This window comes from Spermophilus citellus (assembly GCF_964194105.1).
Source record: "Spermophilus citellus genome assembly, chromosome: 4".
Taxonomy (NCBI): domain Eukaryota; kingdom Metazoa; phylum Chordata; class Mammalia; order Rodentia; family Sciuridae; genus Spermophilus; species Spermophilus citellus.
This window is the reverse complement of record NC_138185.1, coordinates 61,646,129-61,663,347: the sequence shown is the minus strand read 5'-3', so window position 1 is coordinate 61,663,347 and position 17,219 is coordinate 61,646,129. Positions and strand designations below refer to the sequence as shown.

At 41.4% G+C, this 17,219-nt stretch overlaps 1 protein-coding gene across 1 annotated transcript in view; it reads left to right on the top strand.

Annotated features, from left to right (window-relative positions):
• CHD2 (chromodomain helicase DNA binding protein 2) overlaps nucleotides 1-12,732 on the top strand; it is a 137,620-nt gene extending 124,888 nt beyond the window's left edge. Inside the window, exons 38-39 of the mRNA XM_081290849.1 lie at nucleotides 6,751-6,997; nucleotides 10,311-12,732. Of these exons, the coding sequence (XP_081146975.1) occupies nucleotides 6,751-6,997; nucleotides 10,311-10,644 (581 nt within the window). The 3' untranslated portion in view covers nucleotides 10,645-12,732. The remainder of the gene's footprint in view (nucleotides 1-6,750; nucleotides 6,998-10,310) is intronic.
• The last annotated feature ends 4,487 nt before the right edge of the window (nucleotides 12,733-17,219 follow it).

Below are 17,219 nucleotides of genomic sequence, written 5' to 3'. Positions count from 1 at the left end.
ACCAATCAAGAAGTAGCAAAAGTTCACTTTATGGACTAACCTCCTATCCCAGGACTCTGCCCACTTTGCATTATCCTGCCCTTCTTGTCTGTAACTAATGTAGGTTCAATGTCAGTGATTTATGTTTCTTCTCCGTAAATTTTATCATAAAACACCCAAGCCCTTTAGGTCCAGTGGGAAATTTTGACTAGCATCTGTATAGCTCAATAAACTTTTTTTTTCAGAGATCTTTTAGTCTCAAAAGTTTGCTTGAATAATGGCATACAAATGGTCAACAGATATATTTAAAAATGCTCATCACTAATCATCAGAAAATATGAATTAAAATCACAGTGATAAATCACCTCACACATGTTAGAATGGCACTTATCAAAACAACAAAAAATAATGTGTTATAATTCCAGTGGCTTGAGATAGGAGAATCTTGAGTTCAAAGCCAGCCTCAGCAATGGCAAGGTGCTAAGCAACCTGTCTCTAAATAAAATACAAAATAGGGCTGGGGATGTGGCTCAGTGGCTGAGTATCCCTGAGTTCAATCCCCAATACCCCGCCTCCTTCCAAAAAATAATAATGTGTTGACAAGGACAAGAAGAAATAATCCTTGTGCAGGATTAGTGGGGATGTAATTAGTACAGCCATTATAGAAGCATGTGGAGGTTACTAACAAAAGTAGAACCATGATATGACCCAGCAATTCTACTACTGCAAGTATATATCCAAAGGAAAATGAAATCTGTATATTGAAGAGATATTTACCCCCATGTTTATTGCAGCATTATCCACAGTAGCCAAGATATAGAATCAACTTTAGTGTCCGTCAGCAGATGAGTGGGTAAAGAAAATGCACATATACTTAATGGAATACTATTAAGCCATCAAGGAAAATGAAATTTTGCCATTTGTGATGACATGGGTGAACCTGGAGGACATTTAAATGACATAAATCAGGCACAGAAAGACAAATATGGCATAATCTCATATGTGGAGCCTGAAAATGTTTGAACTTGTAGAAGCAGAGTGTGGAAGAGTGGTACCAGAGATTAGAGGGCTGGGAGTGGAATTGAGGGAAATATTGGTCAAAGAATACAAAATTTCAGTTGGATAGGAGGAGTCAGTTGTACAATGTGACCAATTGTTCTTGTATTCTTCAAAATGACAAAGAGTTCAAAATCACTTTAAGTGTTCTCTCCAGAAGATAAAAGTGTGTGAAACAGTGTATATGGTAATCAACTTTGTCTAGCCATTCCATAATTAACATATTTTGAACGTGTATGGGATAAATATACATAATTTTTGTCAAATAAAAAGTTTTTAAATTGCATTCTTGACAAAATTCATAAAAGGAATACAAATTAAAGTTTTATGGATATGATTATAAAAAAAGCAAAAATAAATAAAAATTTATAGGGGCTGTGGGTAAAGCTCAGGGGTAGAATGTGTCCCAGCATGTGTGAAGCTCCAGGTTCAATCCTCAGTATTTAAAAAAAAAAAAAAAAAAGTCTTTCTAGAGCAGTTTATGTGTTGTTAAAAAGAAAAAACTTGGGCAGTGATTAGGGATGAGGATAGAATCAAACTAACAAGATGACCAATCTTGCATTTGGGAAGTATATTAAATGCACAGTGAGTTAACCAATATATTTAAACCATTCAGATCAACAGAAATTAAAAGGAGAAATGCCAGTTGCTAAGAGTGAGAATTGCTACTATTCTACTTAGAAAATAATTTGAAATATCTGAATACATAGGTTTTTGATAGCTATAATTCCTTTTCTGGAAGTTTGTCCTGTAGAAATGAAAACTCATAGCTGAGTGAGGATTCTGTTCCAGCCTTACAATGTCAAAAGACTGGAAATAAGAAAAAAAAAAAAAGTGTGTCACATTAGATTGGATAGAGAGAAAGGATGGGAGAGGAGGGGAGGAGTAAGGAGGATAGGAAGGGCAGCAGAATAGAATTGACAATATGATTGATGTATGTATTATATGTCAAAATTCATTCTGTTGTCATGTATGACTAAAAATAAATAAATTAATTAATAAATTAAAAGACTGGAAATAACTTCAATGTTAACTAATTAGTGAAATGATTAGATAATTAGTAGTGGATTAGATGAGTAATGGAACATTTGTATCCATTATTAATTATTCAAAGAATAAGCTGGGTTTTTATATTTAAAGATGACCAAAAAAGGTGAAAGAAAAAATAAGCAGTAGCAGCAGCCATGTGTGTACATGTGTTTATGTGTGTGCTTTTGAATTTATCAAGGTGAATTCACATAGTGTGAATTCAAAAGTTTGTAAGTGAATGGGCCGTGGTGGTGCATGCATGTAATCCCAGTAGCTTGGGAGGCTGAGGCAGCAGGATCACGAGGTCAAAGCCAGCCTGAGCAAAAGCAAGTCACTAAGTAGCTCAGACCCTGTCTCTAATAAAAATACAGAATTGGGCTAGGGATGTAGCTTGGTGATTGCGTGCCCCTGGGCTCAATCCCTGGTACCAAAAAAAAAAAAAAAGTTTAAGTGAATGATTTAGTTGTATTTAGTTCACTCACAGTGTTGCCAGTCATGTTTATCTAGTTCCAACTATCATCCCAAATGAAATCCCATTGGGTTAATCCCCATTTCCCTATTCTCTCCACACGTGCAAGTGCCAGTCTGTATTCTGTCTCTCTGGATTAACCTATTCTGAATATTTAATATATAAAAGGAATAATTACAACTTGTGATTTCTTGTGGTTGGCTTCTTTTACATCATGTTTTCAAGTTTCGTCTACATTGTGGCATGTGTCAGTGCTTAGTTCATTTTATGGCAAGAGAATATTCCATTGAGTAAATGTACAGTATTTTGTTTATCCATCCATTTATTGATGGACATTTGGATTTGTTACTACTTTTGGCTATTGGGAATAACATCAATGTAAACAGATATTTGAGTACTTGTGTGTGTGTGTGGGGTGGGGGGTGGTGTTTGGGGATTGACCAGGGTCTCGTGCATGCTGGCAAGTGCTATACGCTGTACCACTTAGCTACAACCCCAACCCTGAGTGTCTACTTTTAATTATTTTGGGTATATACCTCAGAGTGGAATTGCTGGTTCATAATGGTAATTCTCTGTTTTGCTTTCTATGGGAAACCTCAAAACTGTTTTCTGTAGTATACAGATAGCATATTGTATAAGGATAGAGAAAGATTTGAAAGCATATATGTGGCATTAATAACAATTATGTTGACATGGTAGGAATGGAGGGGATAAGATTTCAAAGAAGTCTTATCCATTGTCTATTGTTTCCTGATTACAATGAGCATGAAACTCGCCCCCCCCCCTTTTTTTAGTACTGGGCATTGGATTCAGGGATACTTTATCACTGAGCTGCATCTCTACCCCTTTTAAAAATGTTTTTAAATTTTTTTATTTTGAGACAGGATCTCATTTGGCTGAGGCTGACCTTGAACTTGGAATCCCCTTGATTCAGGCTCCTGAGTCACTGGGATTACAGGTGTGCACTTACCACATCTGGCCTTACTTTAAAAATAAGAAAAGGGAAAATATAGAATAAGATTTAAAAAGCATGTAGTAGGTATAGAAGTGTAGTATAAGATTTATTTTATAAAGATTTAAATATTTCAAAGTAATCAAAATGGAGTACATTTTAAATTTCTAGAATTTCTCATGTCTTGTAAAATTTTAGTTCATAAATATTTATATATATACATTATATATAATATATATCTGTTTTGTTTTCTTATCTTTTTGTATTAAAAAATAGCTATTTGAAAATTTTTGCCCCAAATTCCTTCAATATCTGAATTATTTCCTACTGTGCCCACCCCCCTTGATTTTCAGTCATGCAGGTGATTCTTTTGAGATGCCTAGTTACTTCTGTTTGAATTGGGAACATGGTGTTTTAAAACTGGTAGAAGCTCTAGATTCTGTAATCTACCTCCCAAGGAGGTAATTTTAAAACTGGTAGAAGCTCTAGATTCTGTAATCTACCTCTCCAGTGAGCACAAAAATGGGAGGTGCTTATCTCAGTGTATTTCACCTTCTGGCTCACCTCTCTCCAGGGACTTAGCTTTTCCAAGTACTCAGCTGAGAGCTAGTTGTGTGAAGTCCTCTCTAGCAGGCCTTCAACTCTGCTTTTTGTTTCTCTAGAATCATGAGACTGCCCCCAAACTGCAGTGCTTTTCAGATGGTTTTCAGCTAATCTTTTAGCCTCCTGCTCTTGCAGATTCAATGAATACCCTTGGAAAAGCTGGGCATATGTTTGAAGTCCCTCAAATCTCCAGTATCACTGTAACCTAGAAAGACGCCCCTGCCCAGAGCTGTGCTGATTTCCCCTTTCCTCAGCAGTGGTTCTAGATCCTTTTCAGCCTCTTTCCTATTCTCAGAACCACAAACTTTTAGGTGGCTGCAGAAGTCAGCTCTTAACTTTTTGAGGTTATCTGCTCCTTGGAATCTTAGTACATCTAGACCTGATTGCTTTAGTGGCTCTTTGATGCCTTTAAAAGAATTATTTTTATTTGGCCTTTCTCATTGTCCTTGACAGAGTATAGTTCTGCTGCAAGCTACTTTAACTGAAAGCAGAAGTTCCACATCCTCTAATCTTTTTTTTTTTTTTTTTTTTTGAGAGAGAGAGAGAGAGAGAGAGAGAAAATTTTTTAATATTTATTTTTCAGTTTTCGGCGGACACAACATCTTTATTTTATTTGTATGTGGTTCTGAGGATCAAACCCAGCGCCGCGCACGCGCCAGGCGAGCACGCTACCTACCGCTTGAGCCACATCCCCAGCCCCTCCTCTAATCTTAAAAAAAAAAAAAAGTTCAAAATTATTGGATCACCATTTTATTGAAGAGAAGAAAGTTAATGACTATACAGGATGATTGAGAAATATTACTATGTTCTTAGGTTGTGTGACTTTTTTATATTTTTTATTGGTGAATTATAGTTGTACATACTGGTGGGATTTGTTGTTATATATTTGTACATGCACACAATATAACAATATATAACCTGGCCAATATCATTCCCCAGTATTTCGACTTTCCCTCTCCTGTGCCCTCCTCTTTATACTGACCTTATGGGTATTAGGTTGGTTTTGTGTTATTCATATGGTGTCACTTATATTCTGAATCCTTTCAAAGAATTTCGTATTAAGCTAACTACATTCTTGGATTTCTTACTAGCTCAATATTTCCTAACTAGTGATCTGTATCATGGAGGGTTCAAGAAAAGTACTGATTTATTCTGGAAATAAATGACTTAGCTTGAGTTTCAAGCATCTCTACTATACCACAGATTTTTTTTATTGGTTGTTCAAAACATTACAAAGCTCATGATATATCATCTTTCATACATTTGACTCAAGTATACCACAGATATTGATACTTTGATTTGAATCCATCTTCAAATGACCCTTTCATGATGTGATATCTTTGTTGCTTTTTGTTAATTCTTTAGTTGAATAGTCAAGTTTTATCTCTGGTCGGATCCACCTGGATCAACAATGACCTTAAGCTTCAGGTTGACTATTACATTAATGGTAATATTTCTAAGCTATACAACTTCCTTAATGATGATGTTATTTGACTCTGTGGAAGAATGCTAGAAGGCCAGCAAAATTTATTGAGAGACATTTAGTTGGAGAGACACTTATTTGGTGGCATGTCTTTGTCAGATGTAGACTAAAGATGGATTTTTCCATGAGTTCCTGTAGTTCCTTCTGGTTAATCCTTTGTATTAGTTTCTTAGGGCTACCTGTAATGAAGTTTCACAAATTAGGTGGCTTAAAACATCAGAAATGTGTCTTCTCACAGTTTTGAAGGCCAATAGCCTGAAATTAAACGTGTCAGCAGGGTTGGTTCCTTCTGGGGTTCTGAGGGGGGAACCTGTTCCATGCCTTTCCTTTGCCTTCTGCCTGCTACCAACACTCCATGGTGTTCTTGACCTGTAGTGGCATCATGCTGATCTCTGCATTCATTTTTACATGAGTTGCTTTTGGGTCTTATACCTCCCTCTGCCTCCATTTTAAAATGATATCTGTCATTGGATTTAAGCTAAATACAAGATCCTTAACTTAATTATATCTACAAGACCCAATTTTCAAGTAGTCACACTCAAAAGTTCTGGGTACACATAAATTTTGGGGGGTTATAATTCAAATCACAACAGCCTCCATCCCTGGGCTTCTGTGTTTTCACTACCTTTTCTGAGCCAAGTAAGTGTGAGTCCTTCCCTTAGGTGAAAGGGAAGATACAGAAGTTAAATGGATCTTAGTTTGGCCTTATCTTTTAAGAGTTCCAGTGCTGATCCAAGTTCATAATTAGAAGAATTACTTTTTGTCAGAGGAAGAGGTCTAGTTGTGGGCTAGGGAAAAAGAATAGGAGAATCAGTTAATATAATCAAGATATTTTCAGAAATGACACAGCCTAACTGTATTAGGTGAAATAAACTTTAGATGTGTAAATCGAGGGGGGATGGTATTATCTTGCAGCCGTGAAATTCAATGTATTGTTTTCCAAATTACTGTTTGGTTTTGGTTTTTTTGACCATCTGTCACAGATTGGAACGTAAACAGATCTAGAAAATGAAAAGTAGCAGTTCTTAGATTTTAGGAGGAAGGGAGAATGTTAACACTCATTACTGATACATTAACCATCAGGAGATTTAATGTTTGCTTGTAACATGTGTCAGCCTTTCAGTTCAAACCTTTTGAGATTCAGTCATTTCTTATAGTCATGAGATTCTTTTTCTGCAGATCGAGGAGACTGGCAGAGGGAAAGAAAATTCAACTATGGTGGTGGCAATAATAATCCACCATGGGGAAGTGACCGGCATCATCAGTATGAGCAGCACTGGTACAAGGACCACCACTATGGGGACCGGCGACATATGGATGCCCACCGTTCTGGAAGTTATCGACCCAACAATCTGTCCAGAAAAAGACCATATGATCAGTACAGCAGTGACCGAGACCACCGGGGACACAGAGATTATTATGACAGGTATGTAAAAAGTTCTGAGAAACCGGGCACTGACCTCACCAAGAACTACTTATAGGAGGAAATGGTTAAGAGTAGGGATTTTTATGCCGGGCATGATAATAATCCCACACGTGCCTGTAATTCCATCTACTGGGCAGGCTGAAGTAGGAGTATTGCAAGTTTGAGGTCAGCCTCTGCAAATTAGTGAGACCCTGCCTTAAAATTAAAAATAAAGGGTTGGTGGGATGAGGGTGGGGTAAACTCAGTGGTAAAGTGCTTGCCCAGTTTTTTAGTATGCTTAAGGACCTGGGTTTAATTTTCAATTCTACAACCCCCCACCCCACCCCCCAAAAAAAGAAGAAGAAAAAGAAATATTAAGCTCTTTGTTATAGTCTCAGTAGCACATTAGGTAGTAGGGATTCTGAGATGAAATAAGCCAATGGTCCTTGGTTTGCCAGAATTCCATAATTTAAGAGTCAAGGCCTTTGAAATTGTGTCTGCTGTATAGCTATATAAAACTACCAGTGATATGATGAGCCAGTACTTTTAAATTATGAGAATTAGCAAGTATGGGAATGCTGACAAAGTTTTCCCTAAATTTTCTGAATTTAGGAATTGGCTATATATTTATTTAGCTTCATAGCATCTGTTTTTTTCCTCAGCTGCTGATGCTTTGTTTGTTTGCTAGCTGTGGTGCTAGAAATGGAACCCAGGACCTTATATGTGCTACCCAAGTGCTGTACCACTGAGCTACACCTTAGCCCTGGATTATAGCTTGAATTTAAAGTGGGAAAATTTTGTTCATATCCCTCAGTGTCTTCTGTTTTGAAAGATCTGGAAAGGCAGACTACATTAGCTGAGCAGTGGTAGCCTAGTATCAGACATCTCCTTAGAAGGAGACTTCAGCCCTCACTGTACCTTTCTCATCTGGCTTCAGTGGATACTTTCTCTGTCTTCCTTTACATAGATAGATCTGTATTTCTATTTGGTACCATTTCTCTTCTCCTGAAGGACTTTCTTTTTTTTCTTTTTAATTATGGATAGTTTCTATTTCTATGTCTTCCAGGTGTATTAATATTTTATTTTTCATTGTCTATCTGCCCATGAGGCCTATTCATTATATAAAATATACTTTTCATACCTTGTAGTTTTTATCTCTAAAAATTGTATTAGGGTGTTTTTTTTTCCTTCCTTCATCTTCTATGTCTCAGTTTAAACTCTCAGAAGTGGAATATAGGTTATCAGAATAATTTCAGTGCCCTTGTCTGCTAATTATATCATTTGGGCCAGTTTCAATTGATTTACCTCTTTATTATGGGTGTTAGTTTCACTGCCTCATGATTTTTTATTTGATGCAAGGTAAAATTTACCTTGTTGTGTGCCTTTTATAGTTCTATAAGTATTCTGAAGTTTTATTATAAGATGCAGATTATTTGGAAATAGTTTGATTCTTCCAGGTCTTACTGATAAGATTTATTAGGCAGAACTGGAGTAGTGCCTGGTCAGGGGCTAATTATTGCCCACCCCTAGGTAAGAATCCCTGTTACACTACACTCAATAATGCCCCTTAAATTTAGTAAGGTTGTGGGTTTGGCTGGCAAGATCCGATGCTGGGCTTTGTGTGAATACAAGGTAATAACCTCTAATCCTTCTAGGTGGTTCTTTCCCTAGCCATGGGTCCTTTCCTTACATTCATATCCTGAGCAATGTTATGAACTTGAAGAGGGGAAGGAACCCTGTGCAGATCTTCAGATCTTCTGTTTATGCAGGATTCTCTTCGATTATGCCATGTCATGTGAACTCTGCTGCCTTGGTCCATCAGCAGTCTGAAAGCCTTTTCCTGGGTTTTCCTCTCCCTGTGTCATATCTTTCTCTGTGATACAGTAGTGAGCAGCGGGAATTAGAAGACTAATTTCATTAGTTTTCATCCCTCAAGGAACACTGTTGTTCATGTGGTATCTTGAAAACCATAGTTCTGTACATTTTGTTTCTTTGAACCTGAATACCTAATTCTCCCTATACTCCTTTCACTGAGGTGAACTTCACACTGCATAAATGAACCATTTTAAAGTGAACAGTTCAGTTACATTAGTACATTTACAGTGTTATGCAGTCTCTTCCATCTAGTTCCAAAACACTTGCAAAGAAAACCTCATAACCATTAAGCAATTATTTCCCATTCTTCTCTCTCCCCAGCCCAGGCTGGGAACTGACAGTCTGCATTCTTTATGTATTTACCTATTCTGGACATTTCCTGCAGGGGGGACTCATATAATATGTGACCTTTTTTTCTGGCTTCTTGACCTAACATGTTTTTGCAGTTTGTGTACATTGTAGCATTTATCATTATTATGTGGCTGAATAGTACTTTAGTATATGGATAAATGTTACATTTTGTTTATTCATTCATCTGTTGGTGGCCATTGAGTTTGTTTCTATCTTTTGGTTACTGTGAATAATGCTGCAGTGAATACTGGTATATAGATATTTGTTCACATACCTGTTTTTAGTTTTTGTGTGTATACTTACCTAGGAGTGGAATTACTAAGTCATATTATAATTTTTTAATGTTTTAGGAACCACCAGACTGTTTTCCACAGTGGCTGAACCATTTTATATTTCTACCAGCAATGTCTGACAGTGTGATTTATCAGCATCTTCATCATTAATTACTTTTCTATATTTTTTAAAAAATATAGCCAATTCTAGTGTATGTAAAATGGTCTCATTGTGGGTTTGATATGCCCTTCCCTACTATTACTGAGATTGAGCATCTTTTCATTGTGCTTATTGGTGGTTTGTTTATCTTTGGAAAAAATGTCTATTCAAGTCCTTTGTTTTAAAATTGAGTAGTCTTTTAATGACATGAGTAGTTTGTCAGGGCCCAAACTAAAGTTTCAGTACTTTTAACAGTCAATTTAAAAAAATAATTTTATCAACCTTTCACATGTTTTTGACTATCTAGGTTGATATCTGAGTTACTAATAACTTACAAAGTAATTTCAGTGAGTTTTTTCCTCCTGAACTTGGTCAAGATACATGAAAATGTTTATAGTTGGTATATTTTCCTTTACAAAGCCATCAGTGATTGTTCAAGTGTATGTGTACTGTATCAGCAAGTTCTGTGTCATTTTATAGGATGCATTTTGCCAATAAGTGAAAAATGATCTTTTGTAATTGCTTTAATTTTGTGGTTGTTGTTATTTGTTTGTTTTTGCTTCCTGGTAATGTAAGCATTTGTCCCTGAGTCTATTGAGTATGAGTGTATTAGAAAATCCCAGTGGATGGGAGTCTGGTTTTGGTCTTTCAGCTAATCTTCACATCTCTGTTTCAGACACCATCATGACTCCAAGAGGAGGAGATCTGATGATTTTAGGCCTCAAAATTACCACCAGCAGGATTTCCGTCGAATGTCTGATCACCGCCCTGCTATGGGCTACCATGGCCAGGGACCCTCAGACCATTACCGCTCTTTCCACACAGACAAATTGGGGGAATATAAACAGCCCCTGCCCCCATTGCACCCTGCAGTCTCAGATCCTCGTTCACCCCCTTCTCAGAAATCTCCTCACGATTCCAAGTCACCCCTGGATCACAGGTCTCCTTTGGAGAGATCACTAGAACAGAAAAACAACCCAGATTATAACTGGAATGTTCGGAAAACATAAAGGACAGCTCAGAAAGGGGGAGAGCAGGAGTCATCATGTGGACGTTTTTGGTCTGGTCCAACAGTGGCCAGGTATCTAGACCGGTGAGTGGAGTTTCTGGACATGCTGCTGCCGTCAACTCACCGGCTGAAGGAGCACTTGAAGGAGTGGGAGGCCTTTCTTTGGGCGGGCTTTAATTTGGGTCACCACTCCTGCACTTTGGCACCCCATCCCACTCCAGCCTGGTTTTGGCCTCCCACCTGATGGGTGCTAGGAGGAAGAGGTGACTTTTTGTGCACCAGTTTTGTTGGGCTGTTTCCCCAGCAAAGGAATCTGGGATCTTAAGAGTCATGAATGTTGAACTGCCAGGTTCAGTGTTCCTGGACTTTGGTGCAGTGGTCAGGGGAAGGAATTGGTGCATGAAGGCTACCAGGACCTGCTGGATAGTGTGGGATTTGGTTCACTATGACATGATGGATGCTGCTGTTGGGAAGTGGGGTGAGTGGGTGGATCTCATATCATAGGACTTAAAGGGGAGCAGGTGTACTCCTCAAACGTGTCCTTGGGAGAGATTATACACTTGGCTTCATTATGTGAAAACTACAGGGTGGGAGTAGGTAGAGGACAGCAAGAGAGGAAAATTACTTCTACCATGTCCTCCTTCCTACCAACACTAATTTTCCCCACACTGTCTTTGTACATTTCAAGGGTTTGGTCTCCTGGGTGGGCCTGCTTTTCCCTGTGCCAGGGAAAGTAGTGTCCTTCTGACTGATTTTCAAGTACTGTGAGTTAGGCAACATGGATGTCAGCGTGGTTATTCCTTGATTGGGGATTGGGCTGAGTGGGTCTAGGGTGGAGGTAGGGAGGGGCGTAGTGTGACCAGGACAGGAATCCCTGGTGGATTTCTGATTCTTGTGGTGAGAGGAAAACCACAGGTCCTGGACAAGAAGCAGAGGCAGGCCTGCTGACCAGTGGGCAAGCACAGAGGTGGGAACACTTGTGTAGGTGGTTGGCAGGTTTCTTGAAGGGGGCTTTAGTAGTGCCAGCAAATGGGGGAGCTTTCAGTATTGGAATAGGTCAACATCTGCAGCTACATTTTAGTTTCCTTTGCACAGCTTGACAAAGTAGATTACACAGATCTCCCAGAATTCATGGGGTGGTCAGATGAAAATAAGTAACCTGTGGTGAAGAAGTTTCCATTGCTTGTTAGAGATCAGTAGAATTGTACTTGGTTTCCTTTAGTATAAGATCTGTAAAGTATAAACCTAAGTTAATTTTTTTCCCAAATAGAAATTGTCTACAGACAGGGTGCCTGAGTTGTAAGTGGTAAGAGTTGTACTGGAGTTGAATGGAGGCAGGATTGGGGGACAGGTTGGTTGTATCATAAGGCAAGCTCCTTTCACTGTACTGATGCTCAGGCCTTTTGTTTTATTAATTTTCAGTATAGCTTGCCAGTATTGTATCCAAAGCTTTTCTAGATGGAGACAGAAAAACTTGACTTGAACATACGAGTATCCAGGTTCTAAGCTAATGGGTATGTGCAGGGTTGAACTCCCTGAACTAACTTGTGGGGACCTCTGTAAGATCATTTGTCACATACTTGCTGATATCCTAGGCAGCACCGTTATTGGCTTTACCAAAACATGGCCGCATTGCCTCCCCTGAGGGAAACAGATATAGCCATGGTGAGCCATTTCTCCTGCTGTACAGAGCATTATAGGGCTGGTGCTGAGTTTCCAGGTGAGAGTCAGGGTTCCTGCAGGTTGTGTTGGGAAGGCTCACTACCTTCTTAGCCCCTATTGTACTTGGGGTGGCTCACCCTGGCCTTGTACATGCACACCCTACAACAGAGCCCGGAGCATCTGGCCTCCATCCTCCCACGGGGAGGCCTGCCATGACTGCTCAGTGAAGGCAGGAAATCAAATCTCCACTTTGACCACACATGGAAAAGGAAACCACAGATGGAGCTTCTTGCTGATAATATCAACACTATCCTGTGTTCTGCCCAAGCCAAAGAGGAAGATTGGGTTGATTTGCTGGACCTTGAGTGTTGGGATGTCGGGGTAAGAAGGGGATGAGCCCCCATGGGAAGCTGCAGGGTTGGAGGCACCATCCATACTTACCCAGGTTTTTCTCTCAAGTTGTTGATAGGAGTTGTGAGTTATTCCCAAAGATGTCTCATCATGAGGAAAAAAAGGAACTTCCTTTTGTTCACATTCAGGACTTTTAGTGCCATATGATGTAGCAAAAGGCAATATGGGCCAGATCAGTGTTATATTGATTCTAAAATTACAGTATCCCCCATTAAACATCTGTTTTAGGTGTTGAAGTTTATTTGAAAAGTGGGTTGGGAGAAAGGAGGCATTTCCTCACTGATTTTAATCAGTACAAGTATATGTTTAAATCACAACAGAAGTTTGCACAGGTAAAAATTCTCTCACTTTTGGAAATGGGAGAAACTGCCCCAGGAATCTGAGGATGGTATTACATGGAGCCTGGCTTTGAATGAATAGCAGGAGGTGAGGAAGGAGAGAGTCTGCATCATCAAAATCTGAAGTAAACAGGGATGGACAGGATGTGCCATAGCCCTAGAAAAAGACAAGGCGAGCTCCTGTGCTGCTCACTGTAGTCTCTCAGGGGGACTGGAGGGACACAGCCAGGCCCTCTGGGGAGCCTAACCTGATGGTCCTAGGCTTGCTCTCACATTAGGCATTCCCTAAACCCTTCCAAGGGAACCCCACACTTTCCCCCAACACGCTGCAGACATTCTGGCCCTGAGTCTAAAAATTGCATCAGGCCTGAGGTGCAAAGGCAATTTATTTGGGAGTTCACTTGACAATACTGAAATCCTACAGACCAAAATCCACTTGTCAGCAGGAGCAGTGGCTCAGCCCAGCACCAGTAGTCTTCTGGCTCATCTAGGGGCAGCCAAGTTGGGCAAGGAGAGCCACTGTAGGGGTCCAGGCTGCTTTAGTCCATCTGTGCCCCACCCGCCTGGGGACAGGTGGTTTTTTTCTTTATTGTAAAATTGTGGACTTTTAAATCTGTTGACTAAACAGTAATTAATTTATATTTGTGAAAAATGCCACTGTCCTAGTGATTTCTGATGTAAATAATGTTGTTTATATAGTATGTATTAAATTTTCCTACATTGTAAAACTGCTGTACTTTTGATTCTTGTATATTAAAGGCGTTAATAAGGATTTTTAGAACTGGGCTAACACGTTGCATTGCATTTTGATGTGAGTTGTGTGCTGGGTGCTTCCCTTGTTGGGTGCTGGGTCAGGTACAGATATTTTGGCAAGCTTGGAGTCTCAATGGAGCCTTTTGTTATTGGTTCCAGGCCATGACACCACAGGTTTCTAAGATTTTCTATTCCTGAGTAGCTGTTGTTTTAACAGTTCCCTGGCCAAGCAACCCCAGGCCACGGCCCATAGCCCTGCATTCATGAGGATGACCTAGAGCTGCTGAAACTCTTTTATTTTTCCCAGTGGTAGTCTTTCCAGGGAGGATCTTGGGGAGACCTGGCCAGGTGCACCTTCTATCCGAAAGGAAATAAAAATACTTTGCCAGCTGCAGCTTTGAGAGTTAATTTAACAGTTGGATTATATATTCTTGAAGGAGGAAAAAAGCATTTTATAATGGAAACACTGACATAAATGTCAACTCTGGCAATTTGGCACAGGGGAAGGCCCAGCCCTGGTGCAGCCCAGACAGAGGAAGGGTAGCTCAGCCTGCGGGTGGAGATCCCCATTGGAAGGAGAGTTGGAGAAATTTTGCCCATACCCAAAGGTTTTTACTAATACTTAGTTGACTTGGAAACCCAACTCAAGTCTTTTTGAGGCTCTTTATTTTTCATACCAAATAAGCTCATGTGAGCAGCTGAGGGGTCAACTGCTGCAACTCCACCCTGCCAGCCCCAGGGGACTTGGGTACAGGGGCTTTGCTCAACCTGGGCTGGGCAGGAAGGGGAGATGGGTTTACAGTGCATGGAGTCTTTGAGTGAGGCCTCTTCCTGCCTATAAATAAACTCTACCCATAATCCTGCTGCTATTCACAACTCAGTTGGAACAATTTGGGGAAACTTTAAGAACAAGTGCTGCAATAATCCGCTTATTATGATTTACAATAGCAACAAGACTGAAGCCTACTGCCAAAACGCCTGCCTTTTACTGGAAGCAGCAGGCATAGAGCCCCGCCTTCTCCCTCCTTCCTCCCTCTCTCCTCCCTGGCGGGCGTCTCATGTCTGGCATCTTGGCAAGCCCTCCTCAATTAGCTCCAACAGAAAGGTCACTTATTGAAATCTAAGGCCCTGCAGTTTGCCAGGACAGTCTGGACTCCAGATTCCAACCTGTGGCTCTTAAAGCAACAGGACCAGCTCTGCACTGGAGATTGTGCCCTCAGGAAAGCCTCTGCACCAGCTCCTTCCATCACCTCTTCAGGTGGGAACCCCTATTGAGGTCCCAGCTTGCCTTGTTCTGTTCTGTTAAGTGGGGCAGAGATGCAACTGGCCTTACTGCAGAGCCCCCAGTGCTGGTGGAGCCCGGTCCTCTGTTGCTGGGAAGACTTTCCCCCAGGGTCCTTGTCTTTAGGGTTTTCTAGTTAGCTTTGTGGCCATGTGATGTGTGGAGATGACAAGTGTGATCAGGCCACCTGATTTCGCTCTGACTAAACTGCTCTCTGTTTTTTTTGTGACATGGATGAGTCTAAAGCCTACAGGCTTCTTACCTCAAGATGTGCAGAATAATACCCTTTCTCAGGGCCAGCTGCCCCATAGAAGTTTTAAACATGCTATTTTCATCTTAACCACTTTCATGCAATTAAGCAATTGTCTAAGCACAGTCACAGTGGAGGCCTTCAAGGCCCTGATGTCATAAAGGGGCCAGGACATTGTCCCTATCTGGTCCTCCCTTGGGTACAGTGAGGTAGCTTGCCTTTGCATCTTCATTTGCAGATGAAGGAGGCATCTTCCTGGGTTGATATGGCTTTACAGGAGTGTATGCACAGTGGAAAAGGAAAAGGTGGTAATGTTAGAGAGCCAGAGGGCAGTTTAAAAGGTCAGGGGAGGCCCAGGAGGGAACTCATTGACCTGGAGGGCAGGCTCAGCTCAACCTGAGGGAGAGGCCCCTGCAAAGCTGCAGCTTGTTCTGCAAGAGACTGAACCAACCCAGCAGGAGGGTACAGCAGGAGCTGCTTCATTTGGAGGAGATCATAGTCCAATAAGCTCTTCTACTGAGCATCAGGAGGACGGGGCCCCTGTCCTCTTGGAGCTGATAGTCTAGTGTGGTGAGGTGTCGGGGAGGCAAGTAAATGGCAAGAACATGAAATGTCACATAAGCACCAGAGATAATTGCCAAAGTTAAGAGACAGGGTGCCTGGGGGCAGAGCTCTGGCAGAGGGATTCAGAGGGCACTTGGACCCATTTAGGTGGGGGATGTGGGTCTGTGGGTGGAATACCTGGATTTTAACTCTGCCTCTGTTCCAACTGAGCTCTGCACCTGTCATTATTTATCAGAGGGGGATGGATATTGGAGCATCTTGAGGTGCTGGAGCTCAGAGACCTCTTGCCATCCCTGGCTGGGGCATGCACTGTATTTTTCTGAAACCCTTGAGTAGATGCAATTCTAGAACAGTCCTTCAGAGGGCAGCAGAGGTTCACAAACAGCCTGCCTGTCAGCCAACACCTGAAGGCAGCCCCAGGGAAGGCCAGGCTGTAATTCTGTTCTTGGCTGCAGAGCCCAAGACACATGAAGTCACCTTATCCCTGAAGGAAGTGTCAGAGGGGACCAAGAAGAGAAAGAGTGTTGAGGCCTCAGGGAAAGAGAGCCTCACCACCTCTCGGGACAAAATCCTGAGAGGCAGTGCTGCCTGGCATAGCTTTGCCTCACCCTCTCAATCCTACCATTTTTCAGGTCTGTACAGGGTCCTGCTCCCCGTGCTCCAACCTGTCCCTACTCCTTCCTCCCTATGGCAGTCCGAGGGACCATGTGGTGCTAAGGATAGAAACGAGGGACTTTATCACTGAGCTACATCCTCAACGGAGCCACAGGGCACTACTCTGCTGTTCCTGCTGGTTTCTTCTGACCAGCCTCCCCTGGTTCTGCTGTTCCCATGCCCATTCCTGTTGGTCTTTTCAGAGCCTCTGGCCCACTCTGGTGCCTTCACCTGATGAGGGCTTCCCCATGGACCAGCTCATACGCATCTCTGACTCCTGCTCCACAGGTGTGGGATGCTGGGAGGGTGAATGCAGTACCAGTTCACTAGGCTTGCTCCTTGCCAACTTTGGGTATCCTGGCCCTTGGCTGGACAGTGGCCTTGTAGGCAGCTGCTGGGCATGGGGCCTTCTTTTGGGTGGTATCCGGAGAGGGGAGCATGTTGAAATGGAGGGCACAGTGCTATCTTCTCTGGGGGTTCAGCAGGCTGAGGGCTGGGCCAGAGCTCAGGTCCCTACTCAGCCTCCTAGACTAAGAAGGGGGAGGTGTTGATATTTGAAGCTGTTAGTAGCTGGTTCTGGGGCTGAAAAGTAGCTTCCTAAGAGCTCCCACTGAACTGGATGATAATCCTTTATCTGTTGGATTGTGGGAAGGACTAGGGGA